At 38.9% G+C, this 17,065-nt stretch overlaps 1 protein-coding gene across 7 annotated transcripts in view; it reads right to left on the bottom strand.

Moving 5' to 3' along the window:
- BABAM2 (BRISC and BRCA1 A complex member 2) overlaps positions 1-17,065 on the bottom strand; it is a 405,688-nt gene that overhangs the window by 178,063 nt on the left and 210,560 nt on the right. For all 7 annotated transcript variants that reach the window (XM_072767925.1, XM_026016020.2, XM_026016025.2 and 4 more), the window contains one exon: positions 423-532. In XM_072767925.1, coding sequence (XP_072624026.1) covers positions 423-532 — 110 coding nt within the window. The remainder of the gene's footprint in view (positions 1-422; positions 533-17,065) is intronic.

Here is a 17,065-nt window from a genome sequence, read left to right on the forward strand (position 1 = left end):
GTTACATTTTTACAAATAACTATAATAGTCACAAAAATATAAGAAATTGGATAGGACACTGTTGAGCAGTCCTCTTTGGGCTGTAACCATATGTACTCAGGGAACATTTGGAAGGAGTCGCAATTTCGGATTCAGCCTGCCTACTCATCTCTCTCTACAAAGGTACAGTATTCATATCACAAGTTGCACAACTAAGACTCATCCAAAGATTGCAGTGGCAAATACTAACTGCATCTACTCGGCATTCTAAACTCCCGATACAACTCATGTTTAAGATAACAAAAGTCAATAAGGAGAAATTATTTCAAGAGTTCAAGAGAAATTATTTCAAGAGTTCAAGAGTGGTAAAAGAATTAGCAAGATATGTCTGGCTAACACAGTGAAACACTAGGCTATATAAAATTAGTGACACTGATACTTACTGTTCAATTCGGGGTGACAAGTACAGCTTGGGATACACCTGAGTGGCTTCGGTGTCCTCAAAACTGACAGAAAGGAGAGCCACATCTTCTCCAGGGTCTTCATTTACATCCTTAAGTAGGGAGTAAAAAACACACTGTCATCAGTCCCTGCTCTTATAACATCTTCCTGGTGCTGAGCTCACAGTCCACTGGCATTGAGACTGGAGCATGTGAGGTACCTGGATTTGCATTTAGCAGCTCTGCACATCCTTTGCCACATGCCAATCACTCCTCTAGAGTTATGGCTTTCAAACTTTCTGATCAGAGCTGACCACAGCTAGGAAAAGACTCCCACCTATCTCATTTGTTCCCACGTTCCAAGAGGGGAAAAGTGAATCTGGCAATAAGCACGAACTGGTCAAAAACACAGTTAACAAATTGCAGCAAACATGTTGCTAATGATAATATGTAATGTCTTATAATTTTTATAATATATATAAGTGGCTTATAATTTTCTTTTTATAGGAAGAATCAGAGTTATGAATGTGATTTATGTCATAAGACAACAACAAAATCTAAAAATACCCAGTAATTTTATTATCTATACCTTAAGAGTATGTTGTAAGTTATATAAAGAGCAAAAATTCCCAAGAAACATATCACTATGACCTATGGTTCCACACGAGCAAATGGAAGGGGGTTACATACACATCTACTTCGCAAAACGACTGTGGATGATTCACATATGAACCACAAGACATACATTTCTTAAAAGCCCGGTTATAAGAAAATTATAAGACAAAAACATTGTTGATCCAAATATGTACCAAAGAAACACTGAAAGATTAACAACCCATAATAAACTAAACTGGTAATGATAAAGCTAAACTTCCTGTAATTTATAATTAAAAGCAAGAACAGTGATAATTGAATGTCATAACCAACTCAAGCCAACCTTGATCTAAGTGTCCTGAGTCAAAACTGTGGGATTTATAGGTTCACGATTATTGCCAAGCACTGCATGTTGCCAGATTTCCACAAATAAAATACTGAATTAGAATAAATTCTAGTAGCATGATGGTTTTACTTTGTGAAAACCAGATTTTAGTAACTCTTAATCATTTTACTTTTTGGTTGGTAGTGGCTCTAAGTCAAACATAAATTTTTGGAAAACTTAATTGGACTGCACATCTTTCACCCATAAGAACTGGTAAGAACTGGCATATGTTTCTGGATTGGTTCTTAGGTCCTCTGGAGGGCCCAGCTGCCATCCTAGGAGGGTCCCATCTAGACTTTAAGAATCACTACCCATGAATACTGAGAATCTCAGATACCAGGGTCCTTCCTTCGGTCTAAAACTAACCTCACTCCTTCCTTTCCTGCATTATGGGAAGCTGGTCATCACATTTACCCAGCTCAGCTCTGACATTATCCTCATTCTGCCTTCTATTGTGCCTAGAGGATGCGTGTGTAGCATGTACACAAAGAGGCAAGAACCAGAAATCTCACCCATCTTAAAAAATAAAAAATTTTAAAGGGGCACCTGGTGGCTCAGTTGGTTAAGCATCTGCTTTGGCTCAGGCCATGATCCTGGGGTCCTGGGATTGAGTCCCGCACCAGGCTCCCTGTTCAGCGGGGAGTCTGCTCCTCTCGCTGTTCATGTTCCCTCTCTCCCATAAATAAGTAAAATCTTTTAAAACTTAAAAATTTTTTAAATGAAAATTCAAAAAAAAGAAAGAAAATAATCATGCTGGTTCTCTACACAGCATTCTCTCTCATCTCCTTCCTCTCTTTCACGGACTGCTTGAAAACGGTGTTTGCACTTCCAGTCTTTACTCCCTTCCCTCCTACTATCCTCTTAGCACAGGAGAATAGCTTTCTGACCCCACTAAGTAATTGGGATTGCCCTCACCAAGGCATCCACGGAACACAGTAAATGCTTCTCTGTGCTTATCTTCCCTGATCTCTGAACAGTATTTGACATGGATGACCTCTTTCTTCTACAAATGCTCTCAGTTTCTTGCTTCAAAGAAACTATACTCTCTTGACCTTCTCTCTCTGGGACCACTTCCCTTCTTCTTTCTCATGGTTTGTGTTTTGTTTTTTCTAAACATTGAGAAAGTGCATGCACACGCTAGAGCGGGAAATGGAGAGGGCAAAGCAGGCTCCGCGCTGAGCAGGGAGCCTGCAGAAGAAGTGGGGTTCGATCCCAGGACTCTTGAGATCATGACCTGAGGTGAAAGCAGATGCTTAACCAACTGAACCACTCAGGCACCCAACATTTTGTGTTTTTTATCATTTTGCTTCTCAATTATTTTTTGGTTTTATGTGACAAAATTTAGGCTTGTTGTGTAACAAGTCAAGCCATACAGAAGTTTATATAGGAAAAGCTCTTCCACCCCTCACTTTTACAACTAACCAATATTAACTGTGTATGGAGCCTCAAGCAGCTTTTTCTATGCTCATAAAAACATACACACTTGCATATAAATAGCTCTTTAACCTTCTGTTTTGTTTTCCTTAATGGAATTGTATTATACATATCACTCTACCAACTGCTTCCTAAATAGCCACACAATATTCCATGGCATGGATTTTTTTTTTTAAACCATTCCCCTAGCAACATTCAGGTTGTTTGTAGTTCTTAGCCATGTGATAGAATTACAATAAATATGATCACATAAGGATATATATGTATCCTCTACTGGCAGAACTTATATTTCTGAATTGATAACTAACACTGAGCTAATTAGATCACAGGTTATGAAGATTTTACATTTTAATAGTTTAAGATTAGTTTTCTAAAAATTTTACAGCAAGTTACATTTGGACTCCTGAATTTGCATCAGTAGGAGAGAGAGCCTGTTTCTAGCTCATCCTGAATAAGCTGATAACACTAGCTGTTTTCACTGTGCAGTTTAATGTTGGCGGTCTGGCTACTGGAGAATGGCGTCTCAGCTGAGATCCAATGACTAAAGCTGAGCAACTTTTAATTTGCTTACTGGTCATCTCTTCTGTAACTTCTCTGATCAAACCCTTTGTCCTAAAGACTCTTGGGCTTTTCTATCTATTGCTATTTATTGGGTTTATTAACCTTGGTCTATCACATGTGTTATAATTTTTTTCTCTTCAGCCCAGCTTTTGACTGTTTACTTCAGGGACTCTTCTGACAGCACAGGAAATTTAGATTTCTAAAGACTTATATCTGGACAATAATTCTAAGGTTATTTAACTACTTCCCTAGCATCTCACCTAACATTTTATTTTTACATGTAGGTTTATAAAACCTTAGGTTGTATGATTTAGGAAGCATATAGAGAAAGACCTTAGTACAGTGCCTGGAACACAGAATCTACTCTGTGTGAGCTAAATGAATACAACAGTAAACAAATTAATGTTGATTTATAACCTTTTTTCTCCACACCTGGTGCTTTTTCAGGAACCCGCTTTACTAAAGTTGCTTCAGCAATGGTCTGGAAACTCATGATTGACTCCTTGCTCCTGCCCTCCCCCCCCCCCCCCACCATAACACACCAAAGTTCTAGAACTAGTGATTTCAGAAGGAAAGCCAAGATTGGAAATCTGAGTTTATCTACCATTTCGTGCTCTTTCACAAATGATAAAGTATTCAACCCTGAATGTTCCTTTCTGTACAATGAGGGTGGAAATTTTTTAAAATACAGTCTCAACAAATAGAAACTATGTAATTATATAATACAACTCCAGAACTCATACAGTATCTAAAACTAAGGTTGAAGTGAGTTTGAAAATACATTCAGAAAGACAAATTCATTTTATAACCCAAGGATTGAAGTAGTCCTCTTTAGAGGTATATTGGTCACCTTAAAGTGAGATAATAAAGAACTGACACTGACTTTCAGATTGAGTTTCGTTGTTAAAGGTCAAAACTCTGACTATAAGTCACAAAACCCAGTTAAAAACAATAGTAACAACAATATTGCAAAAAAAGTAGAGGCCACTGAAAACCTTTGTACTTAGTAGCTTCACTCCATATACATATGGATAATTTATAATTATTTCCTTTCCCTACTTTGTGACTTTTTATTTCATTGCTATTGAAGCAAGAACAGAAATGCTCAGAGACGGTCCTCCCAACAAATAGAATGACCCTGGTTTCTATAATCAATATCTATCACCTGGCATCCTGCAAAGAGTACATGAAACATTAGTCTCAATAGGAAAGCAGTTTTTCCAGGAGTTCCTTTTTTTTTTTTTTTTTAATTTATTTATGATAGTCATACAGAGAGAGAGAGAGAGGCAGAGACACAGGCAGAGGGAGAAGCAGGCTCCATACACCGGGAGCCTGACGTGGGATTCGATCCCGGGTCTCCAGGATCGCGCCCTGGGCCAAAGGCAGGCGCCAAACCGCTGCGCCACCCAGGGATCCCCTCAGGAGTTCCTTTTATGAACCATTCTTAATGTAATTTACTTGCCTTGGTGTGACACATGAGTTTCCCCCCAAATTGGTATTCGATTTCTAATGGATCCCTAAGTTTGCTTAAATAAGCCCAAAGAGTTCCAAAAATACAAATCCACACAGTACTGTTTCCAGTTTCTGCAACCCTAACAGGCTTGTACATGTGTTCCTTCCCATCTGGGGAATTATAAAAGAAGCTCTTGTACTGTGGTTCTTAGAAGCTAACATTACAGATGATTATTGTAACCACTAATGGCAACATTTTGGAAAGCAGGGGGAGGTTATAGTGTAGTAGGGGGCATTTAAAAATGCCCAAGCATACATTTTCAAGGCTTGCTTTCTGTACCATCTGAAACTGCAGCAGGTTAAAATGGGGGGAAAGATGTTGAATCTGAAGCAAAAACAGAATATTGCCTTGCACCTTTATAAAAGTCTATCAGGCGCTGACATACAGATGGCAACACAATAATGGCCATGATATTTTGCTGAGATTTAACAATGGATTTTGCTCAGCACTTGGCTATAGAACAGAAATGGGTTCCTATGGCTTATAGTGAATAGTCACTAGGTGGTGAGTTCCTTGCAGACTGGGAGCTTCTCCTGTTTGTTTGAACATGTCTGAAAAAGCACATATATGACAAACTGGTTGGGGGGGGGGCACTGAATTAATGCAGGAAAGATTGTGAGAATGAGTAAATGATGGGGTTAAATAGAAAGTACTTTCAGTTAAAAAGATTCTCAATATTTACCTCCTGTTTTCTTGAATCTATGACTACTTAAGATTTCATTAAAGAAAACTCAAATCTGAGCCATATATAAGCAAAGGCTGCACCCCTACTAATAAGAGGTAACATTCTGTGTAGGTCATAATGGCTTATTCATATAACTGTTCTCAATTGGGGCTCTTTACAAGTATCAAAAGGGTGTAGGAAAAAACAAGGATTAGCCTTGGAAATGAAAGTAAACACAAGCACAATTTATCATTATGCTGCACCCCTTTGACATGCTAATTCCAAGTGAAGCTAGCGGCCCTAAACAAACCCCCTATATGTTGAGTGTCAATATAGGTAAAAACTACCAATTAACTATTGCTGATAGACATGAGCTGAACAATAAATATTACAAGCTACAAGTCACATAAGAAGACTGTAAAAAAGCCACTGTATTCCTCAATTCAAAAGGCTTAAAACAAAGCTATAACCATTACTAGCAGAACCAGTTTGTAGACATAAGGACTATAAAGAAGTCATCATACAGTATGTCAAAAATCAAGTAAGAGCCATTTTGAGTTACACTTAAAGGGTATTAAATTAGATCCAGGACTAATCATGATTCCCAGAGTAACTAAAAACTAGGTCTCAGTAAGCACCTCATTATACAAAAGCTATCAGTTTTTGAAACACTGTAAACAAATTGAAAATTTCCAAAACAGAATCTTATTTTTAAAAATACTAAGTGAGTGATGCCTAGATGGCTCATTCAGCTAAGTGTCTGCTTTCAGCTTAGGTCATGATCCTAGGGTCCCGAGATTGAGCCCCACATAAATAAATAAAATCTTTTAAAAAAATACTAAGTGAGATTTGTACTTTAGAGGCCCCAGTATTTTGATAATATGGATTAATCATCAAATTACATAAATCCAGATTTTTCAAAGTCAAGTTTCTTCAAGTAAAAGAATAAGACTCTCACAGTGCTACCATTCATTAATGCATTTAACAAAGTGAGTAAAATATATATAGCATGTTACAAAGGTTATGAAGAAAAATTAAAGCAGGGAAAAGGGAAAAGGAAAGAGGAGGGAATAGAAGATTAAAGAGAGTGGTGAAAGGTGGACTCAGCAGTAGATTCTCATTAAGACAGGAGATTACTGTCTCCTGTCTTGGCTAGATAGAAAGATCTCTTGGCTCACTGTGTTATTTACCAACAGAAGCAGCCTCGATCAAAATTGAAATTTGGATTCTATTGGCATTAAGACATGGCAATGAATATGACAGAAATGGAATTAAATTTAAGCAAAAGAATATTGAAGAACAAGGAAAATAATGTCTGTAAGACCTTAGTCTCAGTGCTAAGGAGTCTCTGTCTAATAATGACACTGGTCATTTTGGAAATCAGGTCACCACTTCTTCACCAAAGTGCTGGGAAATGTACAAGTGCCAGGGAAAGCAGTAGATTCAGAAAGCAAAACTAATCCAAGAATAAGGAAGTTGAGTCAAATAGATGAGGAAGTGAAGTAAGCAGGTGTCATGTCTGCCTCTTTTGCCTTTGGTGTGGCTCACAACCCTGAGCCTCCTCTTTTCCATGCAGAAGGGGGTACAGCACAGAGGTACGAGTTCCGAAAGCCTAGTTACAGCCTTTCTCCACCAAATATTTAGTTCTTGGCTGAGAACTTCTTTGATATTTTGATATCTCTGACGAAGGTAGCATTTAAAAGAATTACTTCCAGGGGCACCTGGGTAGCTCAGTGGTTGAGTGGCTGCCTTTGGCTTAGGTCGTGATCCCGGGGTCCTGGAATCGAGCCCCACATCAGGACTCCCCATGAGGGAGCCTGCTTCTCCCTCTGCCTATGTCTCTGCCTCTCTCTGTCTTTCATGAATAAATAAAATGTTTTTAAAAACAATAAAAAAATAAAAGAGTTACTTCTGATTTGGTTTCTCCAAATGGAAATGGGAACAAAAAGAATCTCCCAGTGTAGTCTAATCAAGCTGGGTCACTCCCCCCCATTTTTAAAAACCAGATCTTGACTAACACTTTCATGGGAGCCATCATCCCCTTATCAAAAAGCTCTTTCTCTCCTTTTAATTGCCATGGTTTTAATTTCTTTAACCTTCATTGTAAATTCACTTGCTGCATGAAGATTCCTTTGACCTGCAATGTAATCTATGCCTGCCCTTGGCAGTTCTCATTATGTTCTTATGTTTAAACAGTATGTAGTTTATATTCCATAGATTGTGAATTTCTTGAGGGTGTGGTAGAGATCTCCTACTTCCTATTATGCCTAATAATAAGAATTGATATTTATTCATTGTTCACTCAGTAGTCATTTTGCTTAGTGCTTTATATGCATTATCTCATATAATCATCATAACAACCTTAAAAGGTAGGTACTTTTATTATACATTTGCAAATATAGACATTGAGGCTGAGAGAGATTAAATGGTGAAGATGAGTTTTGAAGCCCCATATACTGACTTTGAACCTGGACTCTTAACTACAATGCCATATCCCCTAGCATGCTGCTGGGCACAAAGAATGGACTATTAATTCCCAGAGAAAGGTATAAAAAACTTGAAAACCCATATGCAGAAAAGATATCAGAGATTTACCATATACTGACTTGTTCTCCATTTACTGTCTAAATCCTATATGCTCCAAAAGACCATATTAAGGAACCATTATTCCCTTTTTACCCAAACTAAACTACCCAGCCTATACCAGGCACATCCTGAGTATTCAAAACAAATTAAGAAGTATATGCTTTATTTATTGTAATGTTTACTTTTTATTTTTAAATTATTTTCTTAAAGATTTTATTTATTTGAGAGAGAGAGAGAGAGAGAGAGAGAACAAACAGGGGAAGGGCAGAGGGAGGGACAGACTCCCCATTGAGTGGGGAGCCTGATGTGGGGCTCGATCCCCAGACCATGGGATCATGATCTAAACCCAAAGTTAGACACTTAATTGACTGAGCCACTCAGGTGCCCCTAATGTTTACTTTTTTAAATTATGGAACAAGAAATTAAAATCCTTAAGAATATAAAGACTAAAAGCTATTAAAGGTCACTATGCCAAATAAAATGTATTCATTTGACATCTTTACACAGACCCAGTTAAGAAGGAAGGATGGCTTCTCTAAGAATACTAAGAAGGCCCGTAGAGTTCTAGGCTATAATGTCAACCTTTATTCAATTATGTATGGTTAGGCACATTCTATGATTAACTAACTATACTCTGAAAATGGGCAGAGCTGATTGTCAGGTCAGGAAAGGAAAACTGCAATGTTCTTGAAATAGCCAGCTTTTGGAGGGTGAGTCCAGGACACCAGGATAGAGCTGCTGTCACCTACCCATGTTTTCTAAAAGTGACATCTTGAGTTTATTACTACTAGATGTCGTGATACAGTATGGGGTTAGGGGTTTTTAAAATTTATATCTTGCTTATTATTTTCATAAACAAAGACCATTTCATTGCTCTCGTTCATGCAGGAATCTGCTTGCAAAGCTGTACTTACTCTTAACATTTTGGTTATAGCTTCTGCTTATAAAGCTAAATTGAAACACATGTTGTACAAACAAACTTCAGGAGAAAAAAATCCTGGCTCTTTTAAAATAATAATGATCACAATTTCACTTCAGGTCAAATCCTGTCCCATCAGTTACCCTACCTAATAGACACAGCCTACGATCCACCCACTTTCTTTGACTAGTCACAGCATTATCACTCTAAAAGGTATGTGAAATGGAGCCGTTGCTCTAGAAAAGGCTGCGGGGGGGGGGGGGGGGGGGGCAGGGGGGACCTCTGAGGTAAGCCAGGGTCCTGGCTAGAAGCAAAATATGTTTCCTTGCTTCCACCTCCTTCTCTACTAACAAACATTTTTAGAGAATCTGGAATATGGGATTTTCTCTGTTGTCCTAGCAATTGTGTTCTTAATGAGTCCAAAAAGGAGCTGAGCTTATTAAAATAAACATCCATGTTTGCAACTGTTTTACAAATCATACTGAACCACATCTTCAGACATCCTCTGAGCTGTGATTCTATACACACCTACTGATACAAACCTTGCGCCAGACTTTTATCCAAGAGCCCAAGAAAACAAGTTAAAACAATAGTGAGTTTTACTTAAGCAGTCACAGAACAAATATGATCACCACTGACCACATCCCTTGTATGTCTCTGTCACTTAAAGAAAAGGTAATGAAGGCTTTTTTATTATTATTATTTCATTTACTTATTCATGAGAGAGACACAGAGACACAGGCAGAGGGAGAAGCAGACTCCATGCAGGGAGCCCGACATGGGACTCGATCCCAGGACTCCAGAATCATGCCCTGGGCTGAAGGCGGCGCTAAACTGCCAAGCCACCTGGGCTGCCCACAAAGGCTTTTATGTAAAGAGGTTACATAGCTCTTTATAAGCAATACAAGCACAGGTGTAAAGCAGTCAGTGAAATAATGGACACTTGTGATAAGGCTCGCCTGGCACCTTCTTTCTCCTGGGAAGCCCCTCTCTCTTCTAGCGCTCTTGATAAAGCTGCCTGTTCCCAGCTCCTAGACCAGCTGATGTGTCCAAGGAGGGGCCAGTCCTTTCTTCAAGATTTATGAACTTGGGAGTCAAGTGGAGGCCAGTCCCTTGGCAGAGGCAAAAGAAACTGTCAGTAATCACAGTCCTCCTACGTGGAAGAGGCGAGGCATAATATGAGAGAAGAACACCAACACGTGGAGAGACATGGGGACAAATGACAAAAGAGTCCTGGCACAGTATTCACACCCTTCGTTCTTAGGCTCTTGGTCCAGCTACATCCTACTCATACTGTGGACTGGCTAACTCAACCTTCTCCTGGCTTTGGAAAGCTAATAAATTGCTGTATCTCCTTAAGCCAGTATGAAGTGGTTTTCCTTTACTTATAACTAACATTTTCTCTTGTAAATTATTAAACTAATATAGATGATAACCATGGCAAATCAAAATCTACAGAATTAAGTGCTAAAAAGAGACTTTCATCCCTGGGTTGTCACATACTATGGAATGTCAGGCCCTAATCAGAACCCAGGAAGGGCTTCTAGGACAAAGCTGAGTGGCATGCCTCTGCACATACTGGAAGAAAGCTTTGCTAGAGCAATCTGCTAGCAACACCAGGCTCTGGCTGCAACAAGGCTCTTTCTCTGGACTTACTGCTTCTCATCCTGATGGACACTAGCCCATCCTGGGTTGTGGGTGGAACACTTTGCACTGCTCTATATCCCCCTAGACCTCACCAGTGAACAAAAAGGTATCAGAAGTGCCAATTCTAAAGGCAGAAAATCCATAGCAGCATGCCATCTGAATACATCAAGTGTTTTGCAAATCTGTCAGGCAACGTAAAAACTGCATAAAAATGGTGATTTTTTAGTGATAGAAATAAGAATTTTTGCAATGAGTTTACATGTTTTTGTTTTTTCCATACGATATGCTAAATGAAGACATCATGGAAAGCAACAGGTGTCCCCAGCTTTGGCAAATAAATGTGAAAGTGCCAAGCACAGAAGCAGGCATGAAGAAGGTGTTCAATAAATGTTACTTTCACTTTTCTCACTGCTTCCAGACTCTTGGCCTGATATCATTTCCATTACCATGATATTTTCCTACTATTAGAGCTACCTCCCCCTTCCTCTCCAAATTGCTTTGAGTTATAGGGTTTAGAGATTCTTCCCAGGTGCTTCTGTGTGTGAGGACAGAAGGAAAAGGAACCCTAGAAGTGCATAACATCTTGCACCCACCCACCCAGCAAGCCACTTGGCTCAAACAGCCAGGTGCCCATGGCAACTAGGCAACTGGTTACTTCCAAGTTCTTTCAGCCACCTGGCACCACACCCTCATTAACTGAAGACAATCACAAACCACAGGTGTTAAAACAGAGAATAGATCCTACCAGCAACTCTCTCTCCTTGAAGGAACCAGAGATCTCCCAATTTGCATATTGGTTTTATCTACAGAACCTAAAGGGCAGAAAGGAGCTCTGAAAAACACCTGGAAAAAGCCTGAAGCCCTACTCCTCTGCAACTGGCTGGAGGAAAGGTTTAGTACAGAAAACAAGCTTTGAGAAGCAGAGAAAATCCTGCACCTCCAAAGCCCACCTGCATCTACAGTGACCTGGCATTCAAGCCCCTCTGAGCTGTCTTTTCCCTACCCATGTTGACACACATTAACCAAGGCAGCTGCCCACACTTCACCTTGTCTCTACTCTGCCCCTCAATCCTGAATTCCTTCTTCCAACCCCCCAATCTCCTACACTATACCTTCCAGTCCCATCTGGATGCTGTGTCCTGTAGTGAGATTTCCTTAATCCCATTCTCTGATGTAACAGTTTCTCCTCTGATATCCCACAGGTCTTTAGCTACACCCTTTATAAATGTTAATGTTTAGGATTTCTTTTGTATTTTAAAGTAATTTGCATATGTGCTCTTACTTATCTGAGTGAGTTCTTTCCAGAGCAATGACTGTGTTGTTCCTTTTTTGGACTCCCAGTGCCTAGTATGGTGCCCACCACAAAAACAGGCACCCAAGAAGTATTTGGTGAACAAGTGTATGAATATATGTATGAGAGAATAACTCCACGGGCTTGCCAGCAAACTACTGATCCAAACGTAGGTTCCACAAGTAGATTTCCCTAGTAGAAAAAGCGTATGTAGATTATTAACTTTCAATAGTAATCAGCGGGAGTACATTTGGGCAGAATGAGCCATTAACCCCTGGGTTCAGATCACCTCAGGAATAAGAGGAAAATTCAAGTTCAAACACTTAACAGATCAAACCCTGCAGAACAGAAAAGTAAGAAAAATCTTTTTGGCATTTCTAATAAACCTCCAACAATACACCATGTGCTATCACTAGGCCAATACCCATTTATGATGTACCTAGCATGTACATGACACTTTGATAAACACAATAAGGGAAGAAAAAAAAAGAACTGCTAGAATCAGTCCTCCAACTCTAAGAGGCAGATAGATGTAAACACATGAAGGTATGAAAAGTTGTTTTCTTCTTCTTCAATAAGGGATCCTGTAACGTAGTGCATGTTTAATCATCAAAAGCCCTATAAGGCTGAAAAACTCATCAGTTGTTTCTATGTATTAAGAATGAATCCATCAGACTCTTTCCTGGCCTTAGGCTCTTACAAGAGAGGAGATACAGAAAGCAGGAAAGTAATGGGTAAACCAAGAGGAAAAATGAAAAACTTATTAAAGTGATAAAAGGCAGGGAAAGAAGTTTTGGTTTTTCCAGCCTGCAGCTTTGGATGTTTTCCAATGAAGACAGTTCTACCCCTTCCATGTTTCTGGCTATCTAATTCAAAATGCAGAGGGCCAAAGGGCCAGTACCAGACTGGCAATGCAGGTGTGGCACAACATCTGTGAACAGAAGGCAGCTGAAGCCTGGATGAATGGAACCTTGCTACTCAGACCAAGAGCATCAGTTTCACCTGCAGGACACTAAAATTCCTGGTTGACTTCTACACATGTTCAAGTTTGCAAACCAGTGGCTTAGGGAAGGAACTGGCACTTAAGGAAAAGAAAATGGGTCAGAAGGTGAAGAGAGAACTGAAAATGGAGAGAGAGCCATCCTGTGATTAAACAGGAGAAGAATTCAAACTGTGATGTTTCTCCACTGGGTGAGGAGAATAGATGGTCTCTAAGACAAAAACAAGTTATCTAAGACATCTTCCAAAAACTCAAGGTTAAACGGAGGAAAGAATGGTGGTGGAAGCTAAAAAGTAGAAATATTCTTCCAACTAGCCACATCCATACTCTATGGAGGAGCAGAGAACATGCAGGAAAGAGCTGGCACTGCTGAGACTGGCCCTTTGGGGTTAGTGATTATGGGGAAACTGTGCCATGGGTATAATGATATAAGTGAAGGGTAAACAAAATCAGAGAATGTAAAGGTAATAAAAAGCTCCTTAAAGATCTGCTCCAGTGATTGTTACCCCATGTTCTAGGGGAAAACTAGGGGTTACTGTACCTTAAGAGTATATGTCTTAAAAGCAGTTACTAATTCTATCTATTTTATATACTGGGCATTCAAGAAAGATTGCATTTGTAAAAATGTTGCCAGTACATTAAAAATAAAGTTTGTAACCATTGATTTCAACACCCACACTTCACAGATTTACAGATGGAGAAACTGAGATAAGGGAAGTGATTTGTCTAATGTGCAGAGCTAATTAGTCACAGGGCTGAAACCAAAACCCATGACTGCTGATTTCGGGCATCAACGCTTTTTTTTTTTTCATTCTATCGTTCTGCTATATCCAAATTTGCTTTGAAAACTCTTTGTCACTTACTAAATGAAGCCTGTGTGAATTAAAAAGGAACTGTAAGATCTCAAAGAGGAGGGAATTATGAAAAGAGTGGAAAGATTCATATGAGGAAGAATATATTATATTAAAAGTTCCCAAAATGTAAAACTATAAATGTTGAGTTTAGCATAACTATTGAGTAGGTGGCTTTGTAAGAACTTTACTAATTATAGGATGCTGATGACCAGACTTAGGGGAACTATAAACTGAGATAGACTTTATCACTGACTTGAGTTAGTGAGGACTATTTGTTTCATTTCTAAACTAATAACAGGTTTATGATAGGCCAATTAACAAACATTTATCATTTCGTGCTTATGAACACAAATTGTGACATTTCACGATGCATAAATGATGATGACAGTACTGAAGCATTCCAGCAAGTTGCAATTCTCCAGGGAAGAAGCTATTAACAGCTTAACATTTCTAGTTCATGTTGGAATGTGGATTCAACTTACTGAAAAAAGTTTATACTAAGTAAGCAAGAAAGAAAGCAATTAAGATAGTGGACTAGGTCTGGCCATTAGCTTCTTAGGTTTCTTGGGTTTATTACCGAATTAAATGTTGGTAATGTACAAGTAAATGTGTGTAACAATCCAAAATAGGCTTAATGAACTATATTACAAAACAACACAAGAGCAAAAAAAACTTCCTAATGCCTCAACAAACTAAACTGGGCTTTTCCCCCAAATAAACCACAGCTGGACCTGCTGCTGCCTGTGCAGTGTCGACAATGTATGATGAAAATGGGATATTTATGTAATTTCAGAGGACCACCCCACCAAAATATGTACCACTACAAAGGGGAAAAAAATAACTTCAGAGTGAACCTTACAGACACCATCTGAAACAAGAAGTCCACGTGAGCACATCATCAGTAATGAGTCAAAGAGATAGGGTGTGCCACCTGAGAGTGGGCAATGAGACAGGGACAGCATCACTTCTGTGATGTTCCCGCCACAGACACATAATCAAAATCCAATCATGATGAAGGGGGGCCTGGATGGCTCAGATGGTTAAGGATCCAACTTTTGATTTTGATCATGATCTCAGGGTTGTGAGATCAAGCCCTGCTTCAGGCTCTGTACCCAGCAAGGAGTCTGCTGGAGATTCATTCCCTCCGCCCCTCCTCTCTGCTCATGTGCACATGCACTCTCTCTCTCTTTCAAATAAATAAGTCTTTTAAAAAAAATCTTTATGAACACCAGCCAAAACCAAATTTGGAGCCATTTTATAAAGTAATTGGCCTATAGTCTTCAAAAATGTTGTAAACATCCAGGAAAAACTGAGGAACTATCAGAGGCTAAAGAGATATAACTAATGAATCTAACACATGATTCAAAATGGAATTCTACCATCAAGAAACCACTGGAACAACTGGTGAAATGTCAGTGGGGTCTCAGAATTGGATGGTAGTTCTATAGCAACATTATCTTCCTGATATTTATGGCTATATATAATTCTACCAAATACTGTAATTATGTCAAAGAATATCCTTGTTTATAATACAGGCTAAGTATTTAGAGGTGACAGGCATCAATCACATCCACAGCTCACCCTAAAATGGTTAAAGAAAAAAAGTGCTCTGTACTCTTTTTATATTTCTATCATAAATTTGATATTGTTTTAAAATTTTTAAAAAAAGAAAACAATTGAAGATGATAAAATCCAGACCTGACTATATAAAGACTCTATTCTCTTAGGAATGAAAGGAAAGAGAGAAGCTGGAATCTTAAGTCAGAAACCCATTAAACATACTTTAAAATTTTATGGTACATATTTATACTTTAGTGCATAATAAAGTGTGCATATTTCTCAACTCATAACATGGGTTTAGTAATTCACCCAAAATTGCTATTTTCCCCCGATATTGATTGCAATTTTCACCAAGTTAAGGAATCTTGCTAGGTTTGTCTATAGCTATCTACTTGGAATGGCTGGCCGCCACCGGATGCTGACATCGAGATTTGAGGCCTAAAATAGTCAAACCTAGGTTAGCAATGATCCTTAACAGAAAATGGCTTAATAAGGCTTATTTGTGTCTGGGTGCTATATATCACACTGAAATGAACATCACCAATGACCCTTTAAGACAGATACTGTATCATCTCCATTTTGCAGATTTAAAATTTTCTAAAAGACATTAAGCAGAATGTCCAGAGTCTTCAACTAGAAAGTAGAGCATCAGCACACAGTCAGTCCTTTCTAGCTCAAAGCCCATGCTTTTCCCACTGGGATCCAGTTGCTCGGTAAGCACATGGCACCATGCCAATCACTGTGCAAGCACCAAGAAGAATGAGAGCCATTCTCAGAGAACTGACCATTCTGACCCTCTCCCCCTCCCAGATTCTGCTGTAGTCAGAATCTTCTGCCTCTTACTTCCTTACTCTCACTCTCCCACACACTGGTCCTCATCACAACTGAATGTAACACATGATGCACTCAGGGACACTATCTTTTCCCTCAATGAAGAGACACCTACAGCAATTCCAAAGATGTACAAATGTGCCTTAAAATACGAAGGTAAAAAGATGCTCTCTTCATGTACTGTGCTAAATGAGCTTACTGAGTATATAATGACCCCTTCATTAGCTAAAATTGGAAAGGACAAATGACACAGAGGGAATATAAAGAGAATAGTATTACTTCTGAATAATTTGATGTTGAATAAGAAAGCCAAAGACCAACTCAGGAAATGTGAGGAGTTCTATCAAGTGGAAACTGCTTACTCCCAAACTTTAAATGTTTCACTTAGTGGAAGAGACGGCCTGAGAAGCTTTCCGAACCCAGAGCCAGGCCCCTGACTAGAAGCAGTAGAACTGCTGCCCTCTGAAGAAGCAACAGGACCTTGAAGGCTTCCATCTATCTCTGTGAAGAACTGGTTTAGCAATGGTGAAAAGAAACTGACTCCTAGATGAAAGCAGAGGGAGGAGATTAAGACAGCAGTTTACTAAGTCAAAAATAAATTCTCTCAACCACGATCATAATGCAAAATATGACATATTTAATATTTCTGTAATTCTGATTTATCCATCTGGAACACTGGACATAAAGTCTTGGTAGAATTTTGAAAAGCTTATATATATGCAGTAAATTTTCCTCAGACAACAAATATTCTAAAATTAAATATACCATATAAGAAACCATATAATTACTTTTAAAGTTTATGAAAAA

This window comes from Vulpes vulpes, chromosome 8, assembly GCF_048418805.1.
Source record: "Vulpes vulpes isolate BD-2025 chromosome 8, VulVul3, whole genome shotgun sequence".
In the NCBI taxonomy this organism is placed as follows: Eukaryota; Metazoa; Chordata; class Mammalia; order Carnivora; family Canidae; genus Vulpes; species Vulpes vulpes.